General features: G+C 37.7%; 1 protein-coding gene across 8 annotated transcripts in view; it reads right to left on the reverse strand.

The window, feature by feature from the left end:
• Positions 1-464: 464 nt before the first annotated feature.
• Positions 465-27328, reverse strand: part of LOC120535446 (zinc finger protein 821) — a 132787-nt gene continuing 105923 nt past the window's right edge. For all 8 annotated transcript variants that reach the window (XM_039763308.1, XM_039763313.1, XM_039763311.1 and 5 more), the window contains 4 exons: positions 26989-27104; positions 12563-12661; positions 5211-5377; positions 465-1595 (listed from right to left, as the gene is read on the reverse strand). In XM_039763308.1, coding sequence (XP_039619242.1) covers positions 863-1595; positions 5211-5377; positions 12563-12661; positions 26989-27104 — 1115 coding nt within the window. In that variant the 3' untranslated portion in view covers positions 465-862. The remainder of the gene's footprint in view (positions 1596-5210; positions 5378-12562; positions 12662-26988; positions 27105-27328) is intronic.

Here is a 27328-nt window from a genome sequence, read left to right on the forward strand (position 1 = left end):
AGTTGACTGTGTACGATTTACACCAAAATTTTATCATCAAGCAAAACATTTATTGATGACATACATGCCACACTATTTCGGTCTTAAACGTACTAAAAACAGAAATACCCTTTCCATCATTATACTGTAGTAACATGTTAAGTCTATCATTAGTGTTTTGCATCTGCATTCAGTATTAGCATCAATGGAATTCCATGTTACACCATCAGAATGGATCTGCCTAATAAAATAAAGAAAAAAAAAAAAACTTAATTTTTCTCCAGTTGCATGGCTGAAAGATTTTAATCAAATATGTATTCTAACGGAACACTAAAGCACAACTATTTCAATAGTGGCACAATACGGCCCAGAGATAAATAAAATGCTTATTTCTAATGAATAAATAACTGTATTGCTGGGAAGTGTAATTTTTTGTGTTCCATAACTTCTGACTTGTGTGTCACTGATAATCACTTTTGACTACCAAATTGACAAATGTCTAGTTAGCAAATCTCAAATAATTCTGCTACAGTAAACTCTAGAAGTCATTTAAAAAGATTGCTCATTATTTATACAAATGTATTTCATTCATAGTCAGCAAATTAAGATCACTTAGAAATGTAACATTAACACCCACCATTGTTCAGTTCAAATTGAAGCTGATCTCAGCAAGAAGCACTAATATTCACCAGGAGAGACCAAAACAGCTTCAGAGGAAGTAACGTAAAGCACAAATATCTTTTTAAAAGCCTATTATTTTCTAGGCTAAATCATTTGTTGTTGCATATGGTTTTAAGCATAATTATAGTCCCCTTCTTGATGTTAAGTATCAGTGCTGACAGTATTGTAGTTGGAGGGCTGGTAGTATTCTGCAAACTACATTTTATTCCTGTAAGGGTAGTTTCATGAAAAGACCATTTTCTAGATTTGGGCATGGCATAGGAAATTGGAAAAGGTTCATATCTGCAGTGAGCGCTGCCACTGCTGCTGGATCATGTTCTATCTGTGTCCTTAAAGTTGGGTCGATTTTTTCCAACCTTCTTTTCAGCCTTTTGGCCTCCCTCTCCCGGATGAGCCGAGCCTGTCTTTTCTCTGGTGTCTCATTGGCTCGTTTTAATCTCATAGCTTCACGATCTCGCTGTAGCCTTCGTGCCCTCTGTTCTTCCGTTTCTTGCATCCGTTGCATACGTTTAGCTTCCCTGTCTCTCATTCTGCGCTGCTCACGTTCTGCTGGAGACTCACTAGCTCGTTTTGATTTCTTTGCCATGCGTTCCCTTTCCAGCCTCTGCATTCGTGCCTCAAGGGGTTCATTTTGCCTTCGAATTGCCCACTTCCTCATTGATGGTGACTGAGCGTCAACTAACTGTTGGTATACCACACATCTGTTACAAACTAATAGAATTCCAGAAGGATACACTGGAGTTGGGTTCAAAACATCAGATAAACAGTAAAGTGAGGATGTTGGTGAATTTAGGACATCAGAAAGCTGTGGTATAGGAGGAGTCTGGTTAGGGCATAAATTTAAATCAACAGGAAACGTCTGTGATATAGATAAAAGCCGCTGACTGGAGCTGTCCACAGACTCCCCAGAATTCAGAAAATCCTGTACCTTCTCCCTGTAAGAGCAACATATAAATTAGATTATATGTTGAAAAACTAGTGACTATGAACATAAACCAAGGTAATTTAACAGTGATAACTCTTACTACAGGTGTTTATTTTACCTCCATTCCAATATGCAAAATCAATATATTTATATCCAAAGTCAACTTCTATAACCTTGTTTACTATGTAAATAAGAATACATATCAATTAGGTATACATTAAGGTATTCAATAAATATCACATTACCTTTATTTGCATTTTCAAAATGTTATTCACTTCGTAATTTTATTTTAAAAATTGAAGAAATTAAGAAATACTCTAACATTTCTTGGAAAAGTGCAGGAAATAAGATGTTTAAGAATGTGATAATGCTCATTGTGAGAAAGTGAAAGGAGCTATCCAATTATTATTGCAAGGAAAACCTAAGAAAACAATGAAGAAAATAGAAAGATAAAACAATAACCACAACTGGTGTCATATTGCAAACGTTGAGGGATGAAGGTAGTCTATAAATTGAATACTTAACAAATCTGTGTAATTAAGTTCTACTTAAATATAAAAATTAGTGTATTTATTCCCATCTACCAATTAAAGAATGTTTTTTTAGCAGGCAAAAAGAAGCGCTGAAGAAAAAGAATAAGGAAAACAGAGAACAAGCATGGTAAAAAGCAACAATATCTAATCCCTGGAAAAGATGGAAAGAACATGAATTTTGTTGAGAGTTAAACAAGTGAAAAGCAACAAAGAATAGGAAACTATGCATATTAAACATTTGTGGATATAGAAAACTCAATGAAAAGGTGCAGTGAAAAGGTCAAAGTTGACATTGAGAAAGATTGGTTTCGAATTACTGTCTATAATAATGTTAGTACACAGCATGAGGAAGAAAGAAAGATGATGAGAATAGTAGGTGGTGATACAGAAAAGGTTCTGCAGTAAAGGTTCAGCCTCACAAAGAATCTATTCACAGTCCAGAGCTACATTTGATACGCTGATGGTGGTAATAAGATAGTACATTGAATGTCAATGACAACATATTGATGGCAAAAAGAAAATATACTGAAAAAGAAAACATGAAAAGCTGGTATGTAAAACACAAGCTAAAGCTGAACCCACACATACTAAATAACTATAGGCCTATTTCAAATTTAGCATTTCTCTCTAAAATACTAGAGAAAGTAGTCGCCAGTCAGCTTCAGTCACACCTTACGCGTTACAATTTATTTGAGAAATTCCAGTCTGGCTTTCGCACTGGTCATAGTACAGAAACTGCACTAACACGGGTTGTAAATGACATTCTGATATCCTCTGATGAAGGAAACTCCACTGTAATTATGTTGTTGGACTTAAGTGCAGCATTTGACACCATTGATCATTCGATTTTACTGCACAGCCTAGAAAACGATGTTGGGCTTACAGGCCCCGTGCTCGCTTGGTTCAGTTCTTATTTATCAAATCGATTCCAGTATGTACAGAAATGTGCAGACAGTACTCCATCATTATACACAGAAGTTCAATATGGTGTCCCGCAGGGCTCAGTACTGGGACCTTTACTGTTTTCACTTTACATGCTTCCACTGGGATCTCTCATTAGGAAACATAATGTTAATTTTCACTCGTATGCAGATGACACCCAGTTATACCTTTCATTTAAATCAAATGAAGTTTCACCAATGTTGTCTTTAATTAGTTGTGTTAGTGAATTAAAGGAATGGATGAATGAGAACTACTTGTCTTTAAATACAGATAAAACAGAGATGTTAATTGTTGGAGGGAATGACGCTGATCACAGCAATATTTTGTCGTCATTTAACTCAGTTGGAATCCCAATTAATTTTACTGAATCAGCCCGCAATCTAGGTGTTATCTTTGACTCTAGCATGTCATTTAAAGCGCATATTACAAAGTCGTCCAAAACATGTTTTTCCATCTTAAAAATGTTAGGAAATTAAAGGCTTTCTAAATAAACAGGATTGTGAGAAATTAATTCATGCATTTATCTCTAGTAGGATTGACTACTGCAATGCGGTGTTCACTGGCTGTTCAAACTGTTCTCTATACAGCCTCCAGTTAATCCAAAATGCGCTGCAAGAATTATTACAAGAACAAGAAAATATGAACACATAACCCCAGTTCTTAAATCTTTACACTGGCTCCCAGTTAAGTTTAGGGCAGATTTCAAAATCCTCCTTTTAACATATAAAGCATTAAATGGCCAAGGTCCGGCTTACTTGTCTGAACTTATCATGACTTACAAACCTGAGCAACATTAAGATCTCAAGATGCCGGTCTGCTTAGGATTCCAAGGATTAATAAAATAACAGTGGGAGGTCGAGCTTTTAGTTACAGGGCCCCTAAACTGTGGAATGGTCTTCCTGCTTCCATAAGAGATGCCCCTTCAGTCTCAGCCTTTAAATCCCGGCTGAAGACTCACTACTTCAGTTTAGCATATCCTGACTAGAGCTGCTGATTAACTGTACATACTGCATCTCTGTTGTTAGTCATTAGCACTAAAACATAAGTAACATGATAATTATATTTGAATACTAACCCTCACCTATTCTGTTTCTTTTCGCGGTACCCAAATGTGGCAATTGGTGCCACGCCCATTGCCAAGTTGTTTGCCTGCCTATGGTAAAGTCATCCCTGATGGAGGATCACAGGAATCATGGGAAAGAGGGGTCCTTTCATCGGAGCAACTTTTCAGCCGTGGCATGGCCAAATGGGGAGGCAGCTAGATGGATGAGGTCTCCAGGACTCTAAAAATATCCAAACCTAATTATGTCATATCATCTACTGTTAAACCGTACTTCTAAAATTTTTATTATTATGCTGTATTAAGGAATTGTTCTGTTCTGTGTATTGTATTGTATTGACCCCCTACTTTTGACACCCACTGCACCCAACCTACCTGGAAAGGGGTCTCTCTTTGAACTGCCTTTCCGGGTTTCTTCCATTTTCCTACAAGGTTTTTTGGGAGTTTTCCTTGTCTTCTCAGAGAGTCAAGGCTGGGGGGCTGTCAAAAGGCAGGGCCTGTTAAAGCCCATTGCAGCACTTCCTGTGTGATTTTGGGCTATACAAAAATAAACTGTATTGTATTGTATTGTAATGCAGGAAAAAACAGGTGATACATGGAGGCAAAACAGATGGGTGCAAAAAAGTAGCCAATAAAGGGTAATGAGAATTAAATAAGAACGATTAAGTGGGTGTGCAGAATTTCACTGACAGAGAAAATGAATTGTTTATAACCATGCAAAAAGGAAAAAAAAGCTGATGTATGTGGAGTGATAGAGTTAAAGTCAAATAATGACTAGGTGAAAAAGAGTATGATGATGTTGGAAAGGATACAATTAAAACAGTGGATGACAAAGACATACATGAAGTTAGGTGGTTATTTACAAATGATTTTTTCAAAAATACATACACACACAGAGTCCTGGCTACTTATTTAATGACTGAGGTATCAACAAGACAATCAAATGTGTGGAGAGTTAAATAGTGTGGTATGGTGGTAGTCTGTTTATAAATTGCAATTGTCAAAGCAAGAACAGTATGTACTCTTTAAATATTAGTAATGTGTTATTGTTACTACATAAAAACAGTCTTAATAATAAACATGAACAGACCTGCTGAATGTACACCGGACTGTAAAGCGTGCACCACAGACAGCACAATTTGAAAGACGATCCTCTGAATGAATAAGGAGATGCCGTCCAAGAGAACCTGGTGAACTCAGAGCTCGACCACACACTGGGCACACATAGCTCTTCCTAGTACCCACCACTGTTGTGTGCTAAAAATGACAAAGTAACAAAAGCCAAAACACAAACTTCAATAATGATATTCAATGATAATCTGTGATCTTTTCTTTATATTATCTACAATATGTATCCCTTTGTGTTAGTAATGACAAACTAACCACATTATGTTGCTATATTAAATCATATATTTAAATGTATGCAAAACTAAATGTAAACTTTAGCAAATCACTAACAATCTAGTTTAAAGATCTACAGTGGTGTAAAAAACTATTTGCCCCCTTCCTGATTTCTTATTCTTTTGCATGTTTGTCAGACAAAATGTTTCTGATCATCAAACACATTTAACCATTAGTCAAATATAACACAAGTAAACACAAAATGCAGTTTTTAAATGATGGTTTTATTATTTAGGGAGAAAAAAAATCCAAACCTACATGGCCCTGTGTGAAAAAGTAATTGCCCCCTTGTTAAAAAATAACATAACTGTGGTGTAGCACACCCGAGTTCAATTTCCGTAGCCACCCCCAGGCCTGATTACTGCCACACCTGTTTAAATCAAGAAATCACTTAAATAGGAGCTGCCTGACACAGAGAAGTAGACCAAAAGCACCTCAAAAGCTAGACATCATGCCAAGATCCAAAGAAATTCAGGAATAAATGAGAACAGAAGTAATTGAGATCTATCAGTCTGGTAAAGGTTATAAAGCCATTTCTAAAGCTTTGGGACTCCAGCGAACCACAGTGAGAGCCATTATCCACAAAAGGCAAAAACATGGAACAATGGTGAACCTTCCCAGGAGTGGCCGGCCGACCAAAATTACCCCAAGGGCGCAGAGACGACTCATCCAAGAGGTCACAAAAGACCCCAGGACAATGTCTAAAGAACTGCAGGCCTCACTTGCTTCAATTAAGGTCAGTGTTCACGACTCCACCATAAGAAAGAGACTGGGCAAAAACGGCCTGCATGGCAGATTTCCAAGACGCAAACCACTGTTAAGCAAAAAGAACATTAAGGCTCGTCTCAATTTTGCTAAGAAACATCTCAATGATTGCCAAGACATTTGGGAAAATACCTTGTGGACTGATGAGACAAAAGTTGAACTTTTTGGAAGGCAAATGTCCCGTTACATCTGGCGTAAAGGAACACAGCATTTCAGAAAAAGAACATCATACCAACAGTAAAATATGGCGGTGGTAGTGTGATGGTCTGGGGTTGTTTTGCTGCTTCAGGACCTGGAAGGCTTGCTGTGATAGATGGAACCATGAATTCTACTGTCTACCAAAAAATCCTGAAGGAGAATGTCCGGCCATCTGTTCGTCAACTCAAGCTGAGGCGATCTTGGATGCTGCAACAGGACAATGACCCAAAACACACCAGCAAATCCACCTCTGAATGGCTAAAGAAAAACAAAATGAAGACTTTGGAGTGGCCTAGTCAAAGTCCTGACCTGAATCCAATTGAGATGCTATGGCATGACCTTAAAATGGCGGTTCATGCTAGAAAACCCTCAAATAAAGCTGAATTACAATAATTCTGCAAAGATGAGTGGGGCAAAATTCCTCCAGAGTGCTGTATAAGACATCGCAAACGCTTGATTGCAGTTATTGCTGCTAAGGGTGACCCAACCAGTTATTAGGTTCAGGGGGCAATTACTTTTTCACACAGGGCCATGTAGGTTTGGATTTTTTTTTCTCCCTAAATAATAAAAACCATCATTTAAAAACTGCATTTTGTGTTTACTTGTGTTATATTTGACTAATGGTTAAATGTGTTTGATGATCAGAAACATTTTGTCTGACAAACATGCAAAAGAATAAGAAATCAGGAAGGGGGCAAATAGTTTTTCACACCACTGTATACACACATACATATACAGACAGACACAAATACATATATATATATGTATAATCTTTGGGGTGCGAGCAACTGTTTGCTGGGGGTGCCAGAATCCATTAAGGAACAAAAATGAAACACATTATTTGTACAAAATCTTAATTTATTTATCCATTCCTAAATAATTAAATGGGCAGGCTATTTCATATCAGTGCAATACGCTGTTTGTTAAAACGGATGACTCCTGCTCTTACGTGCAAGTCTGCGTGGATAATATGAACTATCATATCTGTTTAAGTTCTATTTAAATTTTAAATAGAAGAAATTTTTATTTAGTCGACAGAATATTATTCCGGAATAAATCAACTTAAACCTTACATAACTTATATTTTGCTCTCCATAAAAATATATCCTGTCTAAATTATACAAATTCAAATATGAACATGGTGCATAACAAAACCTGATAAATATAAATAAAATTTGTTCTTTTCAGCAATAACAAATGAAATCATTCAGTTGTCTTTGCTCTTATATCATTTTATCAGAGCTGGACGCCTGGCATCTTTTTTTGGCAATAAGTTCGTTTATGTTTCGTGTGAGGTTCTGTGTTGTGGAGATTCTCAGGATGGACTGCAGGTGCTCATCAGTGAAGTGACTCCTGTGTGCTGTTTTGTTAGTCTTCATGACTGAGAAGAGCTTCTCACACAGATATGTAGTACCAAACATGCACAAGGTTCGAGCCACATGTAGACGGAGCTGGAGCATTTTTGCGGGAATGGAGTGAATAAACTGTGCGGGCCCTGCAGTATCGTACTTTGCCTTCAGTGTGCCATTACACTGCAGCTCAATCACCTCCATCTGAAGCTGCACAGGTGCAGTTTCCACATCGACGGCAAATGGGTTGTGAAACAACTCAAAATTCTTTTTTTTTCTTCAAAGTCACCAAAGCGCCGTGCGAACTCAGTGCGCTCAGTTTATCAGCAAAGTGCGTATTTGGGAACACCGTTGTGCCGATTTGGTTCAAGATTACTTGGCAAAAGGGAAAGTGGGGCAAGTTGTACTGGTGCATTTGTGTCTCCTATAAAAGTAGCTTCACTTGAAATCACTTTGTGATTTTGCACGGTAAAACGTCTGCTGAAGTGTCAGATTCTTCTTTAACTCTTCTGCTTTCTGTATCTTGTGCATTGCATTCAGGTCTTTCAGGTTATCTTGATGTTTTGTCTCATAGTGCTGTCTTAGATTAAATTCTGTAATTACAGCCACATTAGCTCCACAAATGAGACACACGGGTTTACCGGCAATGTCAGTAAACATATACTCAGCCTCCCATCGGTTTTTAAAGGCTCTATGTTCAGAATCACCTCTTCTCTTAGGCATCGTGTGGGCTAGCTTCGCAATTACTTGCAGCATCATAAGCTAGACTTGATTAACGCGGTAAGTGTTCAGCAAGGCAGCTGAAGTGCTGCATTATGGGATCTGTAGTTTATTGTGTTACCAGCGCTTCATATCCCTGGGCCATTAATAACAATAATATATAAAATTATCTCGCGGGCTGGATATAATTACACACCGGGCCGGATGTGGCCTGTGGGCCTTGAGTTTGACACATATGGACTAAATAGAATTTGAAAAGATATATTTCTTTTCAAATGTGATCGTGCAATTCAGATTGAGTTGACGCGCACTACAGTACATAACCCGCGTGCTATAGTGGTTTTGCCTGCGTGCCTCAGTAAGTTACCCTCCCCTCGCTCTTACTTTTTTACCGTTCATCTAATGAATACACTGAGTATGGCTTTACCAAATCATTGATCGCGAATAAAGTATCCATTATTCATAAAGCTTCAATTGGTGATATCTTTCTGCGTTAACCGCATATTTTTTCATATGTCTCAAACCAAGGCGATGCGAGGCTAAAATGAATCGGGAAGCGCGCGTACATACTCAGTACATTCCCTCTCGGGAATCGAACCTCGGACGTCTGCGCTAGAGGCGAAGCCTCTACTATTGCGGCACGGCGTGTAGTTTGTCTATTTGAGCGTAGCAGTGTAATTCGGTTTTTGTTCAGCACTCTTTGGAACTGTTGCTTTTCGTCCGCGCACTGCGTCAGTTCATGTGAGCCGGTGAATATGGTTTTATATGTCACTCACTCGCTTCTAATTGTTTCGCTGCCTTCTTAATTATATAATGCATGTTTTCTTCAGCGCTTTTTGGAGCTCTTCCTGGTTTTCTACATACTGCATGATTACGTGGGAGGCGTGATGATGTCACGAAACTCCGCCCCACGGCTTTCAGCTCAACTCCATTACAGTAAATGGAGAAAATAGCTTCTAGTTATGACCATTATGCGTAGAATTTGAAATGAAACCTGCCCAACTTTTGTAAGGAAGCAGCATGCCAAATTTCAGCCTTCTACCTATACGGGAAGTTGGAGAATTAGTGATGAGTCAGTGAGGGCTTTGCCTTTTATTTGTGTGTGTGTGTGTGTATATATATATATATATATATATATATATATATATATATATATATATATATATATATATATATATATATATATAAATATATATATAGGCAAAGCCCTCACTCACTAATTCTCCAACTTCCCGTGTGTGGAAGGCTGAAATTTGGCAGGTTCATTCCTTACAGCTTCCTTACAAAAGTTGGGCAGGTTTTATATCGAAATTCTACGCGTAATGGTCATAACTGGAAGCAGTTTTCTCCATTTACTGTAATGGAGATGAGCTTCAACGCCGTGAGGGGAGTTTCGTGTGACATCATCACGCCTCCCGTAATCACGCAGTACATAGAAAACCAGGAAGACCTCAAAAAGCGCTGAAGAAAACATGCATTATATAATTGAGAAGGCAGCGAAACAATAAGAAGCGGCGAAAGACATATACAACCATATTCATGAGTTCTGCTACTTGGAAACAAAGCACGATGTAAACCTACACTTTAAATTAAGTTCATAGACAGGCTGCGCTGGCGTTTGTAATTTAGTGCCTGCCCATATAAGGCCGTCCGTCAGCGGCAATCCAATAGCAAACTGCCATGGGTAAATATTCACGGGTGAAGGACTGTGCTTATGGAGAGGAAGATGAGATGGTCAGGGTGGTGTTTGACACAAACTCAGCGAAACTGCGAGAGAAAGTTTTAAGTGCCAGGACTAAGGTAACATTAAATACAGCCATGGACATAGCGAGATGGCACCAGCACAGCTGGGAACCTTCGATGCATGTACACCGAGTGGCTCACGTGAACTGGCGCAGTGCACAGATAAAAGCAACAGTTCCAAAAGCTGAACAAAAAGATTTACACAATTGAAAAGGCAGCAAAAATATGAAGCGTCTGATAAGCATATTCATAAATCCAGCTACTGCGGAAACAAAGCACACGTTGGAAAAGTCAATGTCCCGCTAAAGGAAGACAGTGTAAAAAACCCGTGCATGCAGTGTGTCAGGTCTCAGATAAAGAAGAAGGCGAGCTGTTTATTGATGCAGTAAGAAGCGAATCGATGAATGAAACCTGTCATCTTTACAACGATTGACAAACACGGAATGTAACTTGAACACAACACATCCTACAAATACGAACCTGATTGAAAGAAATAATGATAATCAAATCCTTGATGACAGCAACACTCAGTAACACTCACAAAACAAATACTGTATATTGACAGTCATGTTACGTTATTTTTAAAATGTTCCCTTTTCTATTTCTAGCTTTTTTAACACACTACTTCTCCGCTGCGATACGTGGGTATATATATATATGTATATATATATATACCGATCTACATACTCGAATAATGGATACTTTATTCGCCATCAATGATTGTTTTGGTAAAGCCATACTCAGTGTATTCATTAGATGAGCGGTAAAAAGTAAGAGCGAGGGAGGATGACTCATTGAGGCATGCAGGCTGTAGTCTTGGCGTCAACTCTATCTGAATTGCGATCACATTTGAAAAAATATATCTTTTCAAGTTCTATTTAGTCCATATGTGTCAAACTCAAGGGCCGCGGGCCACATCCGCCCCGGCGTGTAATTATATCCGCCCGAGATCATTTTATATACTGTATTATTGTTATTAATGGCCCGGGTATATGAAGCGCTGGTAACACAATAAACTACAGATCCCATAATGCAGCGCTTCAGCTGCCTTGCCAAACACTTACTGCGTTAATCAAGTCTACCTTATGATGCTGCAAGTTATTGCGAAGCTAGAGTTATTGCGCACTGAGTTTGCACGGCGCTTTGGTGACTTTGAAGAACAAAAAAAGTCCGTCTACATGTGGCTCGAAACTTGTGCATGTTTGGTAGCACATATCTGTGTGAGAAGCTCTTCTCAGTGATAAAGACTAACAAAACAGCACACAGGAGTCGCCTCACTGATGAGCACCTGCAGTCCATCCTGAGAATCTCCACAACACAGAACTTCACACCAAACAGAAACGAACTTGTGGCCAAAAAAAGATGCCAGGCGTCCAGCTCTAAAATGACATATGAGCAAAGACAACTGAATGATTTGATTTGTTATTGCACATAAGAGCGGGAGTCAACCGTTTTAACAAACAGCGTATTGCACTGATACGAAATAGCTGTGTGTGTATATATGTAGATATGTATGTATATATATGTTTATATATGTGTGTGTGTATATATATATATTTGTGTGTATATATGTATGTATGTGTGTGTATATATGTAGATATATATATGTATGTATATATGTGTATATGTATAGATATGTATATATATATATATATATATGTTTATGTGTGTAAATATATATATATGTTTATGTGTGTAAATATATATATATGACAACAACACTCATCACTCACAACAGTGACAAAACAATTACATTGACAATCAGGTTACGTTATTTTCAAAATGTTTCCTTTTCTTTTCATTGCTTCTTTAACACACTACTTCTCCGCTGCGAAGCGCGGGTATTTTGCTAGTATATATATATATATGTGTGTGTGTGTGTGTATAAATACATACATAAGAAAGTAATCGGCCCTGTTCTGTAGCAACCATTGTCATCAGATTGGCAAGCTTGTTAATGGTTAAGTCATTCACAGTCTCCCAGGTACCATGTTAATATTGTTCTCCCTTAAAGTCAGTCTGCAATAGGTTTATACAATTGAAAATGGGATATGCAATAGCATCTCTTATTTTCTTCATTCACTAATCCCAGGATAAACATGGATTCTGACTAAAACAAGGAATTTATTTTTCTCTCCTCACCTTTTAGTTAAATGAATTCATAGGTGATATTATGGTGCTGTGTTAAAATAGTTTTCTAAACTGATTTTGCAATACTGAACAATTCAAAATTATGGCCCAAAAAAGAAATTGCAAGTCTTCATACCTTATATACATGTGCAATTAGTTGTTCTGGGCTGCCACACTCAGCATGGCATAATGGGCAGAAGTAACCAGCATTCAGTTGGTCTCCATCATCAATCTCCTATAGAACAAAAACATAAAAACATTCATCAAAAAAAAAAAAAAAAAAAAAACGATTGTATTGTAGAAAAAAAATCCCATTTAAATTTGAAAAGAGAACAGTTAAGTAACTAAATAAATTATAGTAAATGTAGATGATCAAGTATAAATGGAAAGTCGTTCATTAGTAAAACTGTACTCAACTTGGAAAAAAGTCAAAAGAACTTTGAACCACCTATCTGAATGAAGGTTCTTTATTAAACAAAGTACAGTTATACATTTTGGAATTTGCAGAAGACATGGCATACAACATTGATTTCTTTTTAATAAGAAAACCACAATTCCGTACCCAGGATTGAGCCAAATGCAACTTTAATGCTTGATTAGTGAGAACAGAGAACTAAAATTTAGGATATTATGGAAAAACACCTTTCACTAACTTGCAAATATACAGTGTCAAATGTTAGAAGAATTAACATAAATCACATTCGGAAGATGCATGGCCCTTTGGGATGGTCTCGAAGTATACATCGTAATGTAAAAATGGATGTGTATTCTGAATATGGCCACTGGGAGGCAGCGTGCAACATTGACAAAGATGCTGGCATATTACATTATGTTCAATAACACACTTTGTAATGTAAATTGAACATTGTGTTCATATAGTCTACACCAGGGGTGCCCAACTCCAGTCCTGGAGGGCCACAGTGGCTGCAGGTTTTCAATCTAACCCTTTTCTTAAACAGTTACCCGTTTGTTGCTGCTAATTAACTTCTTTTGAATTCATTTTCTTTGACTTGCTCTTGAAGACTCAGACCCCTTAATTGTTTCTTCCTTAATTAGCAGCCAAACAATCATGAGACATAAAATGAGCCAAAACAGGCCCAGCAAATTGTGACCATCATACAATATGTGATAATAAAGAAAGACGAAGGTCTCAGGAACGCTGATCTGCTCTTAGAAAAGAGAAAAGCCTTAATTTATTTAAATGTCTGCTATTGCACAATGAAAGCGGCAACAAGCCATGAAATTAAAGAACGGGTTTAATTAACGACAAGACTCAGTGCCTCATTAAGCAGATGGTTGGAGTGAAATTGGTTGGAGTTTGAGGCCCTGACTTAGCTGGTCTGCTGTTGGCTCACTCACTTCACATTTCACTTCTGCTTGGGTGCCATTTAAGGAAAGAAATGAAGCAAATCAGAGAAACAACAAAGAAATTCAGGGAAACATTTCTTAAAAACCAAGTCAATTAAAATTAATTCAAAAGAAGTTAATTAGCAGCAAAAACAGGTCACTAATAAAGAAAAGGGTTAGAATGAAAACCTGCAGTCACTTCGGCCCTCCAGGACTGGAGTTGGGCACCCCTGCTCTACACTATTAAATATCTACCTTTTCAACATGAAAATATAAATTTAGGTAGTTTACTAAACTATAGTAGTAAAAATGATACATTATAACTTTTAATATATTTTACTTACATTACACAATAACCCTTATACGATAATGACTTTATGAAGAAATTAACTTATGTCACAGGGGTGTAATGTTACATTTTATAGCTTATATTTAAGTTTAAAACTAGAATAATATTTATCCTGGTGCAATTGCTTGCTACAGATGGGCATGCATTATATACCCCCCCCTTTTTAAAAAATCACCAGTTCTTCTGCAAATGGTATTAGTCAATTGTTTTACTTTGCATAAAAGTTTGATTGTAAAAAGGAAAGTATACCTTTGTAATAAGCACATATTGCCTGTTGAACCCATATTCATCTGTATCAACAAGGCTGACCGAGAATGTGTGCTTAATTAACTATTTCAATTGTCAATATGATTGTAGTTTAAAGTCTTGCAAGTATACTGAGAAAAGTCTGAAAACTAGACATTAGCAAAAATTGACCCATTAAGCAATATTAAATAAGTAATAAACCAGAGTTTAGTAACTAGCAGCATGTTTGCTTCAAGTTCCTGACAGATAAAGTAAAGGAAGCAAGATCGAGTGATACACATCATATAAAAGTGTATTAGGGAACAGTTCTTTTAGATATTTACTAATACTCTGAAATTTTATGCATCATCAACCAAAGAATTTGACAATATTATCTCTACAGCACAATTTCTACTCTGTTTTTTGTTGACCTGAACATTACATTTTACTATAATTATAATCTGGCAATTCATAAAATTGTTCTAAAAATCATGGCACACTAAAAAATTAATTTAAACTATTTTAAAGTTGGCGGATTGGAACTGAGATAAGGAGTAAGATAGATAAACTGGGGTGGGAAAAAACACTCACCTATGAAGATATCCTCATTAGGAAAAACCCATCAATCATTTGAAGTGGCTCTAGTCTTGATCCTGGTATGGACTGGCACGAAGACGTGGGGCGTGAGATGAAGCTGTGACCTCAGACCCAAGTGTGCAGTGGCAGATTTGGTGCAGGCAGATTGGAGTCTCGTGGCAGAAGCACTGTGATGCAGTGTTCACGTGCTCTCGAACAGTCGGTAAATTCGAATTGCCGATTCTGAAATTCCACGTGAACGCTATACATACTCGGAAGTACAAGTTGGACCATGTTGCTGCGTTCACGTGCAAACGGTAAATCCTAGTTGCCGAGTTACAAATGCTACATGTACGCCTAACAACTTGGAATTACAACTCGGGCAAAACAAAGCTGCACGAATTACTTGCGCTCTAGTCAATAACTACTTTGATACACAAGTAATTTCATGCAGGACCTAAGGAACATTTTTAGTTGTGTTCGTTTAAAAATTGTGAGGCAATCGAGTGACAATATTTTATCTGATTTTTTTTTATAACTCCATCCTTGCCAAGACTGCTGTGGTCCCACTATCCCCTGTCCAAAAAAACCACGTCAAAGTTTTAGCTACTGTGTAAACGCAACTAAAAGGTGGTTATTTCAAGATTTCCCATCATCAGAAACGTGAAGATGAAATAATTAATAAAAATATATTGTCTATTTTTTATTGCTCACCCCCAAAAATGACAAACCAATAGGAAAGGTGGAGAGAGCAAGAATATTCAGAATGAAGAGCCGAACTACAAAAATAAACGAAAAGCAAACCCCTTATACAGTGACACCACATACCCTCACTCCTCACGTCATAGAAACAATACATCCATATTTTACCCATAAAACACTACAGTATAAAGAAAATATATTAAACTGTACAGTATGATAAATGTAAAGGCCTGCCAGTTACCGGATGTTTTGCAATGAATACGACTGTCCATATCTTAAAGAAAGATTTCACCAGCTTGTGACAAAAGCGCCTTTTAGCCTTTCTCTATCAACGTGGCAAACTATTCTATGATCCCAACCGAAGCTCTCATTTAGCGAGGTTGCTGTCACAGAAACGCTGTTTCCAGACTAGGCGTTTACATAGCATAACTAAATCCAAACCGCAGCTCGACACAAAATCATGCACAGATTAACAGCCTGTGCGTTTATAAATACAAGACTAAAACCCCGTGATCAAAATACTAATACTCTCTGTATTTTTACCTTAAGTCCAACATTCGAATCTGTGCTTTTTTTCTCCTTCCCCTCTCTCTCTCTTCCTTCCTGACCTTTAAAAAGACCGCGAAAACCACAAGAGTTGTAAAACCATAAAGGACCCAAACCGGCGCAGCACTAGACACCTATATTCTTAAAGACGCAATGCACAGTTTTCGCTTCAGCGTTTACGTTAGGTAGAAGAAATACTGTACAGTATACCGTTGTGTGTAGCCTATTGCTAATGTAGCTCTAGTCCCATGCACAACTGAATCGGAGTAAGCGTGTTCGATATTACGATGTTCCTTGCGCAAATAAACAGTAAAAAACCCTTTACCCACTAAAAAAGCAACAACAGAATAATCAGAAGTTAAAAAAAGAAAAAGTATACGAAACACACCTACAGAGAGAAGACTGAAAAAGAGTCTAGAAAGTTTGTGATATATGAAGAACAGTACTGATAAACAGATGCTATGTAATAAATTCTGATATTGTTCATTAAAGAATAAGTTCTATATTTTTGAAGTCAAAGTTGTTTTTACGATCATGACATACATTCATTTTCTACATAAAATTGTGTTCTAAAGTGAAGCTTTTTTTTTTATAAATTTATTTTCAATTTTATTTGAACAACATAAGACTCCATACAATCAGGTCGAACTTGTACAATAAAGGACTTCAAAGTCAAACTAGAAAATGAAAAAAATGAAGTTATAAAAAAAAAAAAAAAAAAAAAAGGATTGAAAAGTGACAAAAGCCTAACACAATTCAATTGCCACCGGGGAGAAAGAGAGAATAGCCAACAGCATGGGTATAAATAAAAAAAAAAAAAATTAAGGGAGAATGCCCTTTCCACTAATATACAGGTGCCGGTCATAAAATTAGAATATCATGACAAAGTTGATTTATTTCAGTAATTCCATTCAAAAAGTTAAACTTGCATATTAGATTCATTCATTACACACAGACTGATGTATTTCAAATGTTTCTTTTAATTTTGATAATTATAACTGACAACTAATGAAAGTCCCAAATTCAGTATCTCAGAAAATCAGAATATCAATTAAGACCAATGCAAAAAAAGGATTTTTAGAAATGTTGGCCAACTGAAAGGTATGAACATGAAAAGTATAAGCATGTACAGCACTCAATATTTAGTTGGGGCTCCTTTGGCTTGGATTACTGCAGCAATGCGGCGTGGCATGGAGTCGATCAGTCTGTGGCACTGCTCAGGTGTTATGAGAGCCCAGGTTGCTCTAATAGTGACCTTCAGCTCTTCTGAATTGTTGGGTCTGGTGTATTGCATCTTCCTCTTCACAATACCCCATAGACTTTCTATGGTGTTATGGTCAGGCGAGTTTGCTGGCCAATCAAGAACAGGGATACCATGGTCCTTAAACCAGGTACTGATAGCTTTGGCACTCTGTGCAGGTGCCAGGTCCTTTTGGAAAATGAAATCTGCATCTCCATAAAGTTCATCAGCAGCAGGAAGCATGAAGTGCTCTAAAACTTCCTGGTAGACGGCTGCATTGACCTTGGACCTCAGAAAACACAATGGACCAACACCAGCAGATGACATGGCACCCCAAACCATCACTGACTGTGGAAACTTTACACTGGACCTCAAGCAACGTGGATTCTGTGCCTCTCCTCTCTTCCTCCAGACTCTGGGACCTTGATTTCCAAAGGAAATGCAAAATTTACTTCCATCAGAGAACATAACTTTGGACCACACAGCAGCAGTCCAGTCGAGATGCTTCTGACGCTGTCTTTTGTTCAAGAGTGGCTTGACACAAGGGATGCGACGGCTGAAACCCATGTCTTGCATACGTCTGTGTGTGGTGGTTCTTGAAGCAAGATTTTACTTCTGCTGCAGATCAGGCTTGTGCATATTTATGAATCTGTGTCAATTTCAAGATCTTTACAGCTTGTACATTTGCCGCCCTGTAATAAAATTCAAAAGTTAGGTGATGCCATGCCAACTTCTTCTTTAGGTCTTTTTCAAGGATGGATTTAGTCATTTTGGGGCCTAAGGCGAACACAGGCATGGAGCCCTCCAAAAAATATTTTAAGCCAGTTTAGGGCCGTCAATTCACCTAATTTGCATGTCTTTGGACTGTGGGAGGAATTCCACGCAGACTTGGGGAGAACATGTAAGCTCTACACTGGGAGGGATCAGGACACAAACTTGGTCTCGTTACTGCAAGGTCGCAGCACTATTATTGCGCCACTCCCCTCTTATTTATCTAAGAAAGACCAACTTGTAACTTGATGTACAATGATGTCCAGATATCTGGAATTGTATCTGTAACAAGACACAAAACATGGGCTGTGAGTAGATTAATTTTTTAAATCATGATTAATCACACTTTGGTTATGAAATTAATCATGATTTATCAATAAACCTCTTTATAGAAAGTGGGCCGTTTTCCAGTGATGTTTCATTGTTAGACTCTGAATCAGATGCCAGCAAAAAGGAGACCCATTTTCTTTCTTGGTGGTTCCAATTCACAAATGAATGTGGCACTGGTTCCCCCTCCTTTAGCAATATGTCCAATGTTCTCTACATTTCAGCTCTCTCTGCTTAGGAAATATGCACGCGCCTGCATACCACTAGAACAAATATTCTCTCTTTCTGCTGCTTTCCTTTCTTTCAAACCCACACCCTTGAGAGCATTTTTTATATGGACTTTTATTTTCTGCAGATTTCTGTGAGAAGTGATTTAGAAAAAAAATGCAAAGATGCACATAATCATTAATTTCATGTAATCGGAGATAGTTTTAGAAAACACTGTTTATTCATTTATAATAGCATTTATGGTTATCTAAAATAACAAGGTCAAATGTTGAGGGGTGAAATATATAAACAAGTACGACTACTTATAGTTTTTCCTTTTCCTATTTCTTTGTGTAAGAGCAGTACAGTGTTTGCCTATATTGAAGGTCAATGGCACAGATGTTTTGGGTTTCTTCAGACCACTGCCATGCGATTATTGTTTTGAGAACCAAATTTCACATTTGCAGCAGCATTGCTTAAGCAACCTAGGATGGCACTGCCAGAAGCAACGTGCAGCTCCTCTTCACTAGCAAAACTAACACTAGTGCGGCACACTGAACACTGGCGTAAGCCAGTAACCGCTGTGAACAAGGTTGTTACCTTTGCTATTTTTGCTGAAAAACTTGTCTGCTTGCCTGCTTCCTCCTTTTTCCAGCTACACTGGGGTAGCTTGGCTTCATCAACAATTACACAAATAACATCTGCAAATGCACAGTAATACTGTGGACTAGTCCAGTGAAGGGTGGACAGATAGTGGTGTCTGAGAAACTCATTATTACTTATTCTGGTGCCATTTCACTGTATAAAAACAATAATTCTTTACATTATATAGTGCTTTTCTCACGACTCAAAGAGTTGTGTGGACATCTTGAATTACAGATAAATGAGGTTAAATTGATTAATAAAATCGATTAGTAAATTTGTTAATGTAATGTAGACAGGGATACTCTGAAATAGAAAATAAGCATGGGAAGGATGTTCTTCTTGAAACTATTGATTCTCCTGTGGTATAGCGGGTCTGTGGCACAAAAAGAGTGGCTGTTTTTAAGTAATAAATAAATAAATAAAGAACAAGCTTGTACTGGGGAGTGGAAGCAGATGCGAGCGGTCTGCTGTGAACACTCCCCATTTCCGGGCTGGTGCGAGGAGGTCAGACGTCCGTGCATTGCCTTTCTGGCACTTGTGGGCAGTCTGACTGCCTGGGGAGGTAATCAGGTGAACACACCTGCAACTGCTCCCCCAGCCTATTAAGGGAAGCGTGAAAGGAAAAAAGGTCAACAAAGGAAAGTGGATCAGAGGTTAAAGGACAGAGTGAAAGGCAGCAGCAGCAGTGAGCTGGTGTTTAGGAGCAAAGCAGGTGGACGGGAATAATGCCCCAAGAGGTAGCATGTGGCTGGCACTCAGAAAGGAGCACAAAGATCACTCCTGTTGAGCAGCCAGGAGCAGGCATTTTTACACTCCGGAGGATCCTTTCATTAGGTGGAGCCTATGACTTGCAGTAGTGGGAGGATGATGCACTTTCACTGGGTGGAGCCTGGATTAGCAGCAGTGGATGCAGGAGCAGGGTCCAGTGGGTCTATGAACTGTCACCTAACAGGCCTAAATACTAAGATGGTATTTTTACATGAGACACGCAAGGATCAATTTCGATTGCAAAGAGATTGGATCAGACAATTTTTTTGCTCCAGCTATACAAAGAAAACTAGAGGTGTGGAAATCTTCATACATAAAACAATGTCATTTGTAGCATCAGACATAGTATCTGATCCTGAAGGGCGCTGTCATATGGCGTTGGGTAATTTATTCAAATCAGAAATAATTTTGATAAATATTTATGATCCTAATGTGAATGAGAAAGATTTTATCTAAAATGTATTTGTATCAAATTCCAATTATGATGGAGACTTTAATTGTGTTATAAATCCAAACCTGGATAGATCATCAACTACAGAGGCGATAACATCTAATACCACAAAGACAATTAAACAGTTTGCAAAGGACCCATAAAGATTCTTAAATCTAAACTCAAAAGAATATTCCTTTTTCTCACCAGTACATCAAAATTACTCAAGTCAAGAAGGGGAGCATGCACTGGTACAATGCCTTGCCGCACCCAATACACGTCAAAACAGCTCGGGATTCTGGTTGGCAACCCCTCAGGCATACAGATGGTCCAGTCATACCCTTCGGAAATGACCCTCTATCTGCCACAGCCAGGTGTTACGTGGGTGACCCCTTGGTCTGGTCCAGCCACTCGGGTCCCCAACAATGAGGATCTTATGAGCCGGATCACCCGCGGGGAAACGTGCCACATGGCCGTAGTGCCGTAACTGACACTCCCTCACAATGCAGGTAATGTGCCTCATTCAGGACTCCATGAGCAACAGCTCATTCGACACAAAGTCAAACTAACAGTACCCAAGGATTTTATGGAGAGACACAGTACCAAAGGAGTCCAGTCTTTGTCTCAGGTTACAGGATAGCGTTCATGTCTTGCAACCATATAGTTGGACAGGAAGCACCAGGACTCTCCGTCTGCATTAATGAGAGTTTCATAGCATAGCGCATTTTTGTGTGGGGGGGGGGTGGTTTAGGGGGTTGGGTAATTGTAAGGAGATTCCAATAAATTGCACAGTAAAAATACTAACTTTTAAAAGCTGTCTGTACTGTACATACAGTACAAATAACATGTTTTCCATAAACAGCTGAGGTGAGAGAGATATGCTAGGTCTGTATGTGTATATATATATATAGGCTTGTTCGCTAGTGGTTGTTTCTTGCTAACAAAGGCACTAGAAATCTATAACAAAAAATACAAATATTAAGTTACAAATAGCTGTGCATGTACAGTACATGTTTTCTATAGGAGCTGAGGGCTGCATTGTGTTCGTGCCTAGGCTAACTTTGCTGAATGTATGAACAAATTGGACTTGCGAAAGTGATCTCGGAATGGAACTTGTTCGTATGTATGGGACTTATTGTACCGAAAAGACGCTTTAGAACTCCTCGGTTTTAACACGCAGTTCAATTTCTTAATGTTTCATGAAATCAAGGCATGGAACAAATAAAATGTACAAAATTTTACTCAATTTTTTGATTCATCAAAGTGGCTGTTATATCAGCAAAAGGTACCTAAACTGTGAATCCTCCGATTCAGAATGCCGGTCACCCCTCCTGCAAAAGAACTCCAGATGGTCACATTTTCTCCTCCATGTTTGACAATTGGTATCACACACTGAAGAAGTGTGTGATGAACTGAAGACTTCACATTTTGATTCATCAGTCCATAAGACTTTCTTCTAGTCTGCAGTAATCCACAGCAGGCATTTCAAGAGCCTATTTTGTCCTTAAAAGAATGGCTTCATTACTGCCACTTGCTCTGTCAAATCTGCAGCACAAGGTCTCCTCTTCACAGTAGAAACTGAGGCTTGCTTTTTTCGATTACTATAAAGTGGTCAAACTGTTGTGCTGTGAGGTGCCTATAACGCAAGCTGGTGAGCCTCAGAAATGTGTCTTCTGATTGGGTTGTGACTTTGATAGGAAAAGATGTGGCAGACTCAGTTTCTTCCAGTTTCCAATAGTAGGACACCGTGCTCACTGCCACTATTTTTTTATAGTTTCTCCAAATCAAAGGCCTACACTTCTAAAGCCAGGTTTATACTTCACGAGATGTGGTGCAGTGTATGCTCCAGCTAACGCTACATCTATGCAAGCGTTTTATTGTTCATACTTGCACGCATACTTTACATAAATCTGGAAGATTCCACCAGGTAGCAGTGCGAAATATCATCACGGTGAGAAAACGTTCAGCTTCACTGTGTTGTGAATTGTCTGAAACATCGATTAAATTCCAATGACACCTTGCTGCAATATCTCTGAAAAGGATGTTTAATGATTAAAACCAATCCAGGGATGCACCCATTCTAGCTAGCATTTGGGCACGAGGCAGAAACAATCCCTGGGCGGGGCATCAGCTCATCGCAAGGTGAATACAAGCACTTACATACACTAGCGTCATTTTAGCATTTTGAGATTTAAGCTGAAATTTCCACTTTAATCATAAAATAGACCTTTTCACGGTGTCCTTAATTTTGTTTCTCTGTGGATCAAATACAGCACTGTACATTCTGTTTGTGTTGTGAAGGTGCACAAAAAAAAAAAAAAACAGATGGCACAGAAGATGGTATGTGAGACTTTTAAAATGTATCGTGTCATTACAATTAGGGCTCATTTATACTTAACGCTCAGAACGCGTACGCGCCCGCATCATGGCTGCTACGCGTTCCCAGCGTTCATTTCATGCGTCCTCCGAGCAGGTCCTCAGAAATTAACGCGACGCGTGCGCGAGTTGCAGTACCAGCAAAAAGTCGGGCGCAGCGTGCTAAAAGTCGGAACGTGACGTCAGAGTCTCTGTTTACTATCCACATTTGACAGCAAGCCTCTATGGAGATCCTTCGGGGATCGATGTGCGCATTTTGCTGTTTGATGAATGGCTCAAATACAGCGCTATACATTATGTAGCCGATGTGAAGTTGCAAAAAAAAAAAAAAAAAAGAGACGGCACAAAAGATGGTATGTGAGACTTTTAAAATGTATCGTGTCATTTATATATGTCTTTTTTATTTTTAAATTTTTGCAACTTAACAACAGCTACATAATGTATAGCGTTATATTTGAGCCACTGAGAAAAAAATAAAGGACACGGTGAAAACGTGTATTTTGTGATTAAAGTGGAAATTTCGGCTTTAATCTCGAAATGTCCACTTTAACCTCGTAGTTTACATTATCATTAAAGCAGACGGTCATAAACGTCATCCCAATTTTTAATCGCTACGAGCTTCTTGGACCTGACAGCAGGTAAAGTAAAACAATAAAAAATAGATGGCACAAAAGATGGTATGTGAGACTTTTAAAATGTATCGTGTCATTACGATCGGGAATATGCGACGCTTGAATATAAAAGCACCACGAATGCATCTGTATGTCGGCATTTTGCTTCAGTAGCGGAAAGCAGCAATAGATCGCCAAACAGAACAAATTAAATGTATGATATTCCAACTCTCTGCACATTTAGAATCTTTAGATTTATACTTGATATTACTTTCATGATGAAATGCAATAAAATGTGTATGTTATATTTTACATATAATTTCATTTAAATAATGAATACTGTTAATAAATACACACATGGGGGAATAATTACACACATGGGGGTGTCACGGTTGCGGAGCGATAGCACTGCTGTCTCGCAGGGAGTTTTGTTGCTGGTATTTCCTGCTTGTATTCCACACTGTGCTCCGGTTTCCTTCCAAAGATATGCAGATTTGGGGATTTGGTGCCGCTAAAATGACGCTAGTGTATGTGTGTGCTTGTATTCACCTTGTGATGAGCTGAGGCCTCGTCAAGGGGCTGTTTCTCACTCGTGCTTAATGCTTCCTGGAATAGACATATACATCCCTGGATTTAAATCAATAAACATCCTTTTCAGAGATATTGCGGTAAAGTGTTATCGGAATTTAATAGGTGTTTTAGGCAATTCACAACACAGAGAAGCCGAACATGTTCTCACCGCGATAATATCTCGCACTGCCACCTGGTGGTTTTCTCCAGATTTACGTAAAGTACGCGCGCAAGTATAAACACTACAACGCTTGCGTAGCAGGAGCGTCCGCTGCAGCATGCGTCGTGTGAAGTATAATTCCGGCCTAAGGCTAATACTAAGTTTAATTTAATTTGTTACAGTTTTCTTGCATTTATCACAAGAATCTACCACTTTCTACAGTTTAATATTATCCAAGTTGTACTTCAAAGGGTGTAGTAACACAGTCTGTTCCAACTCTGCCTTAAGACAGACAAAAGGTTAAGTAATCAACAGAAGCTGAGACACCTGTGCAAACTGCTTGCTTCAACTTGCAAAGCTTCATTTACTTTAATTGCTCAGAATATCTGTAGGTTGTAAATTCCAAAAAAAAAACTGGAAAAACTGAGGTGTTCTAAAACTTTAAACATTACCAATAGTATGCAGTACACCATAAAGTATGGTAACGAGTAGGGAATAGACTGACAGTGGTTAACACTTTTCTACAAATTAAATAAGGATGTGTAATCGTTCTCAAAACAACAAAAATGAACTGGAAAAAAGGAAATGAGTAGAACACATAACATGGTGCTTTTTAAAAAAAAAATATATATATATTTTCAGCTTTTTCTGATAAGAACAGCGTAAACACCAGTGAATTTTCAAAAGGTTTTCAGTAAAATGTTAAATACCAGATGAGATGTGTTCTAATCTGAATATAATGTAACTAGTAAATTGACTACAAAATAAACTAACTTACTCAGTCATAAATAAATAAAAAAAAAAAAAAGAAAAAAATCCTTTTAGTTAAGAAGCTGAAATTTGGCATGCTTTTACACCTAAGCAAGCAGGTATCCGCTAGGAAAGGACATTTCAGTATATCAATATTTAATGGTAAAAATTGTCACTTACAATAAAAATTAAATGTTTGCTATGAGATGCTTTGATTGGTTGCATTAGAGAAAAAAGAAAATTAGCTGATGCATTTTTTATTTGTTGATAAATTTCTTATCAGTTGATATTTAATAATATTAAGTTAACTTACATGCTCTGAGCAACATTGAAAGGGGACTTTATGCCAATTAAGGACTCAATAGAAGCTATTGACAGCAGCACTAGCCAATAAGGTGGATGGACAACTGAAAAAAGAGTCCATGTCCTGGACAGGAAAAAACTAGATGCAATCATGCTTACTGTGTACAGTGGGGTGTGTAATGGAAAAGAAAAAGTTTAGAAAAGCTCAATGGTTAGCAAGAGCTATAAATCTTGTGTCCTAGTACAAGATGCTGTGGTTATGAACACTGGTATTGCTTTGCCAGGAGCAAAAGGGAAAAGAGACAGAGAAGCAGAGGCAGAAGAGGAGTTCTTAGATCTAGGACAAGGGTGACAAATATTATAAATTTAATGTTTTCCCCCTCAGGCTACTCCACTGTAATATACAATCGAATCTAAAGAATTTGGAAGGGGGCTCCCGCACCACAATCTGAAATTGTTTACATTTAAATGCACATCTGCTTACTTTGAATGAGGATGCCCAATTCTCTCCCTCTATTGTTCTTCAAAATTCTTTACATACACATCCTCATCTGCTGATTTTAAACTGAGACCCCCAGACCCTTTAAGAAGCCTCTACTTCAAGCACTGAAGAAAACAACCCCAAAAGTAAAAACATTCAATTCATTACATGGAATGCCTAAATGTGCAGGCTGTAAACATAAATATTGTTTATAACAAGAATTTATTTTTTGTAATGACCATCAACAAAAGCCAAACTACTACGCAAAGCAGGGACATTTTATTCTTGCTCATGGTCACACAGTTTCAGTAACAGGATTTGAATCCACAACATCAGGGTTTGAAGTCCTAGGTCCAGATGCTTAACTATTACACCATACTGCCTGCCAATAATATTAGCCTTTGGTAAAAACCTGCAAATATTGTATATAGAAAAGTAACTTGTTAAAAAGTACTTCAGTACTTCTTATACATCAGATTAACTGACAGCATTATAACTGAAGCCCAAAGTCATGAAATATCCTGGGTAAAACAGGGTAACACATCTACCATATTATATAAGGAAAGTGAGCCTGTGTTGCATCATACTGACTTATACAAGGCAACTTTAAACTTTCTGAATTGTAGAAAAGTCAATTTAATTAGTCTATTGTATGTAGAGAGATATGGTTTCATAAGAAAAAAATGTTTGAAGAATGGCTGTCACTGGGCATCTGTAAAATGAAAGAAGTGAGTGCTTCAACTGCAAGCCACCACCAAGTTTATGGCATGTACTAATACACTGAGACTATACTGAAGTAGACATACTTTAAAATGTCTTTTTATAATGTTACTGTTATTGCCATGATTTGTTCGTTTTACTCATTAAGTCTTCTATTACTACAGTATACCTATGTGCCCCTACCCAGAAAAGAATGCTAAATAAAAATAAATTGAACAGTTTTATTTTTTACACTTCACTTTAAAGCAACCTCAAGCCTATTTGGAATTTATTATTACTACATGTCACTGTAAATTACTGTTAATAAGCATTATGTAAATGTAACCTACAAATAAATGAAATTACATTCTATATCACTAACTCAAGAGTGTGGCCAAATCTTTAAATTTTAACCACTCAAAAAATAAATGCAATGATGCAAAACTATATACAAAAAAAAAAAAAAATCTTAAATTCACCTGTTTCACGTATCCATCATTAGCAGTTGACTGGATAGTCTTTGGAGACATTAAGGCATCATCACCAGAGGTATCTGAAGAGGTGTCTTCTCCTGGATTATCACTTTCACTCTCATCTACAACAAAAAATAAATAAATTAAAACATTTAAAAAAAACAGAACACTACCTAATGCAGAAAACATGGCTATTGAATTTGAGAAAATATTTTGAAAAAGTCCAAAATAAATTTAAGTTTTTAAACAATTTTTATACCCAATATAAAAAATAAACTAACATAAGTCCAGTTTTCTAAATAACAGCATACCAATAACACTAAATGTGTAAAACGTTAAATGTTTA

The sequence above is a fragment of the Polypterus senegalus genome, chromosome 9 (genome assembly GCF_016835505.1).
Source record: "Polypterus senegalus isolate Bchr_013 chromosome 9, ASM1683550v1, whole genome shotgun sequence".
Classification (NCBI taxonomy): Eukaryota; Metazoa; Chordata; class Cladistia; order Polypteriformes; family Polypteridae; genus Polypterus; species Polypterus senegalus.